The following is a 10,355-nucleotide window of genomic DNA, read 5'->3' on the forward strand; positions in this document are numbered from 1 at the left end:
AAAATCTGGACCAAACAATATCTCAACCCATACAAACCAGCCAAACAATATCTCAACTCAGCTCGTATGAGGACAGACGAGCTGCCAAACACACGCCAGAATCTCAGCTCATCATAGCTAAGCTGAGCATGTATGAGGGGAGAGAGGGATTCTCTGTTGACCCGGGCTACCAAACACACCCTGAGGGAATCTCTCTATACAGTCGCAGCGTAACCTTTTCGTCCAATCAATTTAGCTTTTAGCTTTCATAAATGCATAATCAAAATTTCATTTCAGAGAATCTTCTGTAAATCTCAAAGACCGTGAGCGGATGGAAGGACATGATAGCTAATGTACCCATGTGTGCAAGTACAACTGCATTTCTCCACATGTTATTCTTTTTTACTGTTTCTTACATGTTTATATTCCCATGTGATTTATATTCATATATGATCCATATGATTTTCCATTTTCAAATTTAACGAATAACTTTTTTGTTTGCTCCATCTTTCCGTCATTCCGTGCAGGTGTTTATGGACCAAGAGCTATCAGCATTGGATGGCCACACTGTGCGACAAGGATGTGCAGCGGTGCGGCGAAGCTCACCTACCCGTGTAGTATGTTACTTTTCCATAAGTTCATCCCCATGGCCACTACAATCAGGCGTTATCCCAAGTGATTTGGAAATCAAGAGATTAGTATTTCTAAGCGGGTCTCATGGCGGTGAAGAAATTTTTTTTCTGCCATGGTATTTTTTCAATCAAAAATAGAGCACGGGTACGGTTCTGGGAAGACATTTGGTTAGGTAATGCACCTTTATGTGAACAGTATCCTGCTTTGTATAGTATTGTTCGTCGCAAAAGTGATACCATTGCTACGATAATGGCTACCTCACCTCCGAATGTGACGTTGAGACGGGTTTTGTTTAGGCAAAGACTACTTGCATGGAATTCCCTAATAGATTGTCTGAGAGTTGTACAACTATCGCCTGAACCTGACTAAATTAGGTGGAATCTACATGTAGATAGCACCTTCTCGGTAGATTCCCTATATAATGTGATCCTTCACTCTATCGTACCAGTTGATAATAATAAGAAAATTTTGGAAGATGAAAATACCATTAAAAATCTAAATATTTGGATGGTATCTTCATCGGGGGTTATCCTCACCAAAGAGATTCGTGTTAAGCGTAACTGGCATGGAAGTACTCGGTGCATTTTCTGTCAACATGACGAAACTATCAAACACCTTTTCTTCCATTGTCGGTTTGCGAGATCTATATGGTCAATCATCGAAGTAGCGTCTAGCCTTTATCCTCCGACTACTGTGGCCAATGTCTTTGGAAATTAGCTACATGGTATCGATTCAAGGTTCAAATTGCTTCTTAGGGTGGGGGCGCTTGCAATGATCTGGACGCTTTGGCTATGTAGAAATGACAAGATTTTTAACGATAAAAAATGCTCTATCTTGCAGGTTATCTACATATGTACATGTATTCTCTATTTGTGCTACCTCTTCATCGATTGGAGAACTGCGATGTATTTACAGAGATCTTTACACGGTTGGAGCCTGCGGCGAGGAATAAATTTTCCCTACATGGGTGGCAGCAATCTACGGATTGAAGTCCCTCCTACATCTTAGGCGTTTTACACTTTAGACTCGTGACCTATAAACGGCTATGTGCATCCTGATTATGCAGAGACCGCATGTAATTGCTTTTTTAAGTAATAAAACGCTCATTATCGAAAGAAAATGACCACTACAATCATGCGGTGTTGCAATGTAATAGATGTGGTCATGAACAACAATACAAGCAATAAAATAATATTTGGAGTAACCTTCTCTTATTCTAATGTGTAAAGGTACAAGCTACTGCCGGAGGTGTAGATATTTCAGCATACATTGCGATCTTCGTATCAATTTGAAGAAATAGCTTTCAACCACGCATGTGGAACAGCTGTGAGCTGGAGGGGATACCTTCTGCTGAGCGCCATCCGAAATTTCTCGGACATGTCAAACAAAGCCAAGCTAGCCCCATCAGGGAGTTTCCAGTCAAAGTGATACAAGAAGTTTGCCAACGTGATCTCCACAACTGAAGAGCTGAATTGAATCCCGGGGCATTGCCGACGCCCAGCCCCAAATGGAATGAATTCAAAGTAAGTCCCGTTGTAGTTCACATTCTTGTTCTCGAACCTTTCAGGCTTAAACTCTTCAGGATTTCTCCAATACTTTGAATCCCTTGAAATTGTGAAGATATTAATAGCTACATTTGTTCCTTGAAGGATATCATAACCCATAATTTTGCAGTCCTCCATTGTTGTACGGAGGAGAAGAGGAGCAGGTGGATGCAACCTAAGGACCTCCTTGATGACCATTCGCATGTAATGAGCTTCAGTAAGGTCACCATTTGTAATGACTAATTTGTCTTCACCTAGCAATGCCCGGACCTCTTGTTGTGCCTTAGCCATAGCTTCGGGATGCCTGATAAGTTCTGACATGGCCCACTCCAGAGCAGTTGTTGTGGTTCCCATGGCAGCACCAAACATATCCTGAAAACACCAATTATGGAATATATAATAATAATGATGTTGGTGATAGTTATAATTTAGTACATTTATATGCAATAATAGAAATATATATTCACTTGCTGCCATGTCACGACCAAACATACAAGTATACTAGCGGAGATGACTCCCGGGGGAAGTGGGTAGCGGGGGCGAGGGGGGGTGGAGGCCGGTGAGCGCCAATGTCCTGGCATATCCACAGATTCCATCTAGTCCCGAAAGCAATTGTTGCACATGAATGTTTAAAGAAAATAGGGGGACAAAAGATGAGTCGACCATGGACACTCACCGATGATGAGGACCTCCACCTTGTCAATGGTTAGGATACAACAGAAGGAGGGTTACTGGAGTCTACAGCGCGATCCATGGCGTAGCAGTAATGAGAGGCATGTAATGGAGCCTAAGACGCGATGCATGCAGTGGGGTGCGTGCTCCCCCGAGAGTTCGGCAAAGTGGGAGTACATATGTAGTAACAATACACACTACCCCAAGACGTTTTGTGACTTGATATGATAATAAATGAAAAATAGAATGTGGTGGTAACTAGCTATCACTACAAGGAAAAGCCTTATTGCCAGCGCACCAAAAACGGCTATTGCCGGCGCACCAGAGCCCGCCGGTGCGAACAGGCCAGTGGTAACAAGTTACCGCCGGTGCACCAGCTGGTGCGCCAGCAGCAACATGAATTATCCCCGGCGAACCAGGCCTGGTGCGCCGGCGGTACGATTTTTCGAAATTCAAAAAAAAGCCCGATCCAGATCTAGATCTAGATCTAGATCTAGCTCGGGTTCATCTAGCTCGGGTCCTCGAAAACAGTGGCCGTGCGTCGCCTTGTCGTCGTTGCCGCGCCGGAGGAGAATGAGGCCGGAGGTGGTGGTGGTTTAGGAGGAGGAGGAGGAGGAGGAGGATGAGGCCGGAGGTGGTGGTTGTGGTTTAGGAGAGGAGGAGGAGGAGGAGGAGGAGGAGGAGAAGATGGCCGGAGGTGGAGGTGGTGGAAGAGGAGGAGGAGGAGAAGGAGAAGGCCGGAGATGGAGGTAGAGCCCCGAGGTGGAGGAGATTACCGGAGGAGGAGGAGGAGGAGGAGGTCATCGGAGCCGGAGTAGTAGGAGGTCACCGGAGTAGTAGGAGGAGGAGGCCGTCGGTGAGTATTGCAAGGAGAAGAGGAGGAGGGAAAGAGAAGAAGGGGGAGAAGTGAGGAAAGAGAAGAGGGAGGAGGGCCGGCATGAATATATAGTACAGCTTACCGCCGGCGCACCTAGTATGGTGGTGCGCCGGGGGTAAATTTTTTATTTTTTTCACCCAAATCTTAAACTTGAAAAAAGTCCTGTTTCTGTTTTCCAATTGACGGATCCATTTTTTGTCCAAACGGCCGTAGGCAGTTGAAATCGAATAGGAAATTTCGCGTAGGTCAATTTTGATATAAAAAAGTTTTTCATCGGAGGTCGTATGCAACCAGAAAACCCGTTTTACCGCCATTTTGCATAATATATCGAAATTCATTTTTTCAATTTTTGATGAAAGCTAGATTACATAATACATGGGCAGTTGAAAGGATTTTATTTTTTGAATTTTCTATCATTTTCTTTTATTTTTTTGAAAATTGAAAAGGCGATTCCCGTGGGGGGGGGGTGGAGAGAAAAATCTAGGCATCTTACCCCCGGCGCACCTCTATGGTGGTGCGCTGGTGGTAAATTGTCTACCACCGGCGCACCACCATAGAGGTGCGCCGGGGGTAAGGTGCCCAGATTTTTTTGCTTCCGGCCAGACTTCTTCGAATTTTATTCCCGGCGCACTAAATTTTCTTGTGCGCCGGCAGTATAGGTTCTTCGCCGGCGCGGCCTAACATGGCTCGCCGGCGGTATTTTGCCACCGGCGCGCGTCAATGATGGTGCGCCGGCACTATTTCGTGCAGCTATAGCCCTTTTCCTAGTAGTGTATATTACCATAATAATTATCACATACCCCAAGACAAGATGCGATCTACAACATTATAACTGTCACAATGCATGAAACCACATACTACCTCCGTTCTAAAGCTTAAGGCATTTTTTTTTATAAAAAAGGTAAAACCAAGTAAAGTTTGACTAAACCTTTAGAAAAGAATTTCAACAAATATGATAATTGGAGATACCATATGAAAAAATATTTCATTACCTAGTGACTACCGACGCAGTTCATTGCATGCTCTACCCACCAACGCATTGGATTGCCTACTTGGAGGCAGGGCTATACTTACCGATGCAGTGCACAACTTGTTCGAAAGCAGTGCCCTCTCTACCAACCATAGTTGCCAGAAGTCCGGGTCGACCGGGTCGAGAAACGGGGTTGAGGATCGCCATTCGAGTGAACGAGGTTCGATGAGGGGTATACATCTTCGGTACGCTTATTCGGAACATGGATCGCTATCCACTTAATTCTCGCGATGGCCCCATTTCGATCCTACGATTTTTCCTTAATTTTTCCTGGAGTGAAAAATCCCGCTAGAATTACAAGTTTTTCTTTTATCTGGAGTATCCAAATAAAATTTGGGTGTTTCAGCGTAAGCCCACCTAAAGCCTACATGGCCAGTACTATGTCGGTTCACTCCAGAAATCGAATACGCATCTCATCTTCTTCTTCCTGACATCACCACCAACACCAAATCCCTCATCTGTCCTAGTCCAGCGACTCTGGCCTCCACCCTCCAGCGCGTAGGTCCAGCGGTGTAGCAGACGCACGACATCCCCTAGTGACTTCTCATGCAACGGCGGCGACATGAGACTGAGACGATCTAGTTGACGGCTGTAGTACGCGGGACGGAGATAGCGTACTGCGGTGGGGATTCCTAGTTTGTAGGGGCTGTTTGGATGACGCCCACGCGAGGCCTACCAAAATGGGGCGTACCAAATATTTGGCGTAGGTTTATGCCGCCGTCGGTTCGCCCTAGAGTTGGCTGTAGAAATGAATGCGATGACCAAAAACTTGGCATGGATCTGAAAACTTGGCGTCAATCCAAATGGACGCCTAAGCCCTCGGTCAACTCCAAAATATTGGCTAGGCAGTGTTACGCAATCCAATCTTGGATACTCATTACGAGTCAGCAGAGATCGAACGGGATCATGAGTTCATGACCTGGCCATCGAACCACGTAGACCCGCTGCCGTTCCCGACCCTCATTCTGGGTTGATCGACCCTAGGTCGCGGAATGTGGCGTGGACCCTGTTTCCTGCTTACTATGCTACCAACACTGATAAACTGTCTCTCACTAATGACACACCTCTTAGAGCTGAGGATAATACTCATGATAGCCTGTTGACACGGGTAATCATATTTCCTCAAAAGCTGACTCAGTAGACGTGTAATGGCGCGCGGGAGAGAAATTAAGAAGGTTGCACCACGTGTCATCAGAGATGGAATGCGCGTCGCCCTCATAGTTAGAACGCCCTTTTTTCTACTACCTCCGTCCTGGTTCATAGTGTTTGCACATATTTCTAGGACGTAAATTTTGTCAACATAATACAAAATCTATATTATAAAATATATACCATTAGAAAGATTAGATATTCTACTTTCTAATGATATAATTTTTGTACTATACGATTGATATTATGTTGGTCAAATAGGCAACCTAGGGATACACGCAAACCCGGCATGTGATCTGGGACGGAGAGAGTAGCAAATTTGAATATCATGTCATGTTGGCTTTAATTTCCACAATTGGTCTAATCACCTATACAGTGCTAAGAGATAAATATAGTAAATGAAATGTTAGGGCATGTACAATCGGGTGATGTCAGCCTTCCCTTAGAGATGCCACGTCAGATTTTTGCTTAGTTGGAGGAGAGAGAATAAAGAGAGAGAAGGTTATCTTTTCTTAGCTAAGTGACCATCTCTTAGGAAATAAGGGAAGACCATTTTCTCCATTGTATCACATACCTTCCTTTAGATAAAAATTGAATTATTCATATTAATTGCTAGAGATGGCTGTAAGAGATAATGCATTGTATGCTTTATATCTAATGCCCTCCCTAGCTGATGTGGCGTGATAAAAGAAGATATGCCTTCTCTACCATTGTACATGCCCTTATGATTTAGGTTCTGCGAAGGAAGGTTAGTAATCTGGCTAACTGAGTACAACACCAAAAGTTAGTGACAACACCGACAAGGATTCACTTTGTCACTGTAACTACCAATGTAGGTACACGTCAGAGGCAATTAGAATAGAGAGAATTCCTTATTTGGCTTTTGCTAAAGTTTGCCTTTTTTTTTTGGCCCTGGTAAATTTTCTCTTCCTTTCTTGACATACGAAATTTGGTTGGTTCCTTATTGAGCCCTACCATCAATTCAGTTAGCTACTTCCGTCAAACATTTTTTTGCCGGACTTGTATAACCCCTGTAGATTGCTCGCTGAAAGAAATAAGGAAAAAAGAAAGGGAACGCTCGACCGCCCCGACCCCCTGTTGATCCGGCGGCGGAAGGTGCTACAGCTTTGGGCTCGGATGGAGAAGTGGGCACGGCCACGGAAGATGCTGCAGCGGTGAATGGAGACCCGAGCACGGCGGCGGAAGGTCACTGCAGAGGGACTAGGGGTGGCGGCGGAGCTTCCATCTGCGAGCTCTCCGGCGAGCGGGGCTACGGCTTTGGGCGCGGATGGTTTCCTGCTTCGTCCGTCCGCCTCTTGCCTCGAACTGTATTTTCGTTTATTTTGATTTCTGTGGCGGATTGGATCTGAGCAGCTCGGTTCTTGTCAGCAATTTAGGCCGAGAACCTTGGGGAGACGGCGGCGTCAGCGACGACTTCGGGAACGACGACCCCAGCCTACGCCCAGCGGCGACCATGCGCGAAAAGCAGCGCCTCTTCGTGGAGGCCGCTCTCGAGATGCAGCGCCTCTCCGGCGTCACACGACTGTCGCCCTTGCCAGCGCTGGGCATGGCCGTGGATGCATTTTACACTGTGGACTTGGCATGGTCATGGATGCATTTTACCTGTTTGAGTGAACTTTCTGAACTTGGCAGCATGTATGTGATAAGGTGTGTACTTGTACTGTGCCGTTTGAGTGAACTTTCTGAACTTGGCAGCATGTATGTGATAATGTGAGTATGTGACCATACGTCTGGTGTACGTATTCCCTGGTGGTGATATCTATCCATTTCTATAGTTTTGGAACTTGTACATGTTGTGTTAAGCATTATATATTTATATGTGAACTGTGTGTCATCTAGTTACAGGGGAGATTTTATCAAATATTGAATTTTTATAATGCGAGCTAAGTTTTCCAATTCAAATCGTCATGTGTTCGGTAACAACATTATCATAGCTTTTTCAGTGTCATTTCGTCACATATTACAACAGGGGCAAAAGTGTCATCTTAGACATCCGCCTAACACCGTTAGTGATTAAATTATACTAGAGGGTCAAATAAGGAACCAACCAAACTTTGTGTGTCAAGAAAGGAAGAAAAAACTTGCCAGGGCCAAAAAAGAAAGGCAAATTTCAGCCAGGGTCAAATAAGGAATTCTCTCATTAGAATAACAGGAGCTTGTCGTAGAGTGTTCATATTTTAGTGTTGTCAGGAAATAAATAATAAATTATGCATGCCACAAGCACATAAAAAAAGAAACTGAAGATAATGCAAACGCGTACTGCTATGCGCTGTTTGCATTGGGCCCAAATACACCTTCAATTATAATGTTGTACTGTATATTTATTTTTGAACATGGCATTTTTTCTGTTGGCTGCATATGCTTTTTTTTATTTAAAATACATTTTAAACAACCTCGAAAAAAATAGATTTTAAATATATTATCAGAATATTTCAAATAAAATCGTTGCGCATACATATTCATATCTTACGTGCTCACGAAGTCGTTTGAAGAATTTGTTTTTACATGGCATGTGCAAAAAAAAAAATTTAAGATTTTTTGTCTTTTTACACAGACTACGAAAACGTCAAGTTTTTTAAGAAACCTTAAGCCAGCACATAAAATGTGGAGATGTACGGGCCAAAAAAAAATTCCTAATGTTTTTAGTATTTGAAATATGTTTGCTGGGTAAAGAAAGCATATGCACTTGAGATTAAAAGTGCATTTCTGATTTTTTTGAAGGTGATTAAAATAGTACTTTTGGCTAAGGTCTAACGGAGTTATACATTTAGTGTAAATATTTCGACTAACCTCATTCGTCCTTCGAATTACGAAAATAAGCAACATTTAGTGTCAAAAAAGACAAAAAAAAAAGAGCACACAAGCAAATACACTATTATAGAGTATAAATCTAGCAGCGCAACGCTAATAATTCAGATCAACACGAAAGAAGTACTCACAAACAAGATGGCGCCGATAGTCTCTGTGGTAATCGCTAAAGGCAGCGAATCCTCCTCCTGCAGCCTGATGAGCACGTCCAGCAGGTCCTCCCCGCCGGTGCTGAAGTCGCCATCGCGCGCAGCTCGCGCGGCCTTGCGCCCCTCAACAATATCGGAGATGATACGCTGGATACGGACGCAGCTCGCTCTCATGTGTCGCTCGCCGTTGCTGATCCACCGCACCAGCCGGGATGACGGGAAGAGGTCGACAAGGCCAGAGGAGCCGCCCAGGAGTGTCATCATTTGGTCGAACTCGCGGAGGTACTCCTTCTGCTGCGCGAATTTGTGGCCAAAAACTGCCAGCGACACAAGGTCGTGGGTCAGCGCCGCTACCTTCTCGCTGACGTTGATGGTGGCGCCGGCCGAGGCAGCGATGGTGCCGATGAGTCTGCCGACCTCCTCGGCCCTGATGCCATCCATGCGCTTCACCTGCTTGGAACTGAGGAGCTCCACGATGCAGAGCTTGCGCATCTGACGCCAACGCTCTCCGTAAGGGGCGAAGGCCATGCCCTTTCCACCATTAGAGGCGATGTCAAGCATCACGCTCCTCGGGCGGCTGGCGAACACGAGGTCGTTGGTCTTGAGTACCACCTCCGCTACCTCAGCGCTGGAGACCACCACCGTGTGAACCTCGCCTAGCTTGAGATGCATCAGCGGCCCGTGCCGGCGAGACAGATCTGCCATCCTGCGGTGCGGGAGGGCGCTCACGAGGTGGTGGAGACTGCCGATGATTGGGAGAGTCCATGGGCCAGGAGGAAGCTTTTTTGCTAGCTTGATCTTGTGGGTGGAGAGCTTGATAAACCAAAGTGCCAGAAGCGTGGATAGGACTATGAGACACAAGCTCAAGCACCCTTCCATGTAAGGCCTTACTTCCATGGCAGCAGCCAGCAGGCAGCTTCACAAACAAACCCGTATGCTCTGATATTAATGAGCATACACCTGATCAAGGGACCCTATACCTAGATATATGTCAAGGGATGAACCCTGTAGACGAAGGGTATGGCCTAATGGTCGAGTTAACTCTACAATACCGGCTTACTAAGGTAAGTCAGATAATCTGGTTTGCAAGTAAAGTTGACCAGATTAAGGGTTGACCGGATTATGGAAATCCGGCATAGGATGACCGGCATAGCTATGCCGGCATAAGGGGAGCCGACATAGCCAAAGTCGGTTATGTCAAGTTGAACCAGATCATAAAGAACAAGTTGAAGAAGGAAGAACCGACATACCTAGCGGAAGGCAACTAAGGACCGGCATAGGGCCAACGGTCATATGCTGGGCTCTAAAGTCAGCGCTCATGTCATGTAACTATAATCACGAAAGAATCGCATCATCAGGGAAGGCACATCGCTACATTTTAACAGTGCGTCTGACCATGCCGCTGACAGAGTGCATAGTGGTCAGCAGCGCAAGTACAGAAGGCGAAGTCCCATCGAGGATATCTTGCAGACAAGATGAAAGCTCCTTGGAGG

The 10,355-nt window shown here is 45.4% G+C and overlaps 1 protein-coding gene across 1 annotated transcript; it reads right to left on the reverse strand.

Moving 5' to 3' along the window:
* Positions 1–1,895: 1,895 nt before the first annotated feature.
* On the reverse strand, positions 1,896–9,759 carry LOC124673539 (zealexin A1 synthase-like). Its single transcript, XM_047209600.1, has 2 exons — positions 8,845–9,759; positions 1,896–2,528 (listed from the first exon to the last, which is right to left on the reverse strand). Exons 1-2 carry the CDS (start codon positions 9,757–9,759, stop codon positions 1,896–1,898), a joined length of 1,548 nt encoding a protein of 515 aa, XP_047065556.1.
* Between the last annotated feature and the right edge of the window lie 596 nt (positions 9,760–10,355).

The sequence above is a fragment of the Lolium rigidum genome, chromosome 7, assembly GCF_022539505.1.
Source record: "Lolium rigidum isolate FL_2022 chromosome 7, APGP_CSIRO_Lrig_0.1, whole genome shotgun sequence".
Classification (NCBI taxonomy): Eukaryota; Viridiplantae; Streptophyta; class Magnoliopsida; order Poales; family Poaceae; genus Lolium; species Lolium rigidum.

Coding starts and splice junctions, on each gene's coding strand:
- LOC124673539 (XM_047209600.1), bottom strand. CDS start 9,759: ATGGAAGTAAGGCCTTACATGGAAGGGTGCTTGAGCTTGTGTCTCATA. Junction 2,529..8,844: donor CTATCGGCGCCATCTTGTTT/GTGAGTACTTCT, acceptor TGGTGTTTTCAG/GATATGTTTGGTGCTGCCAT.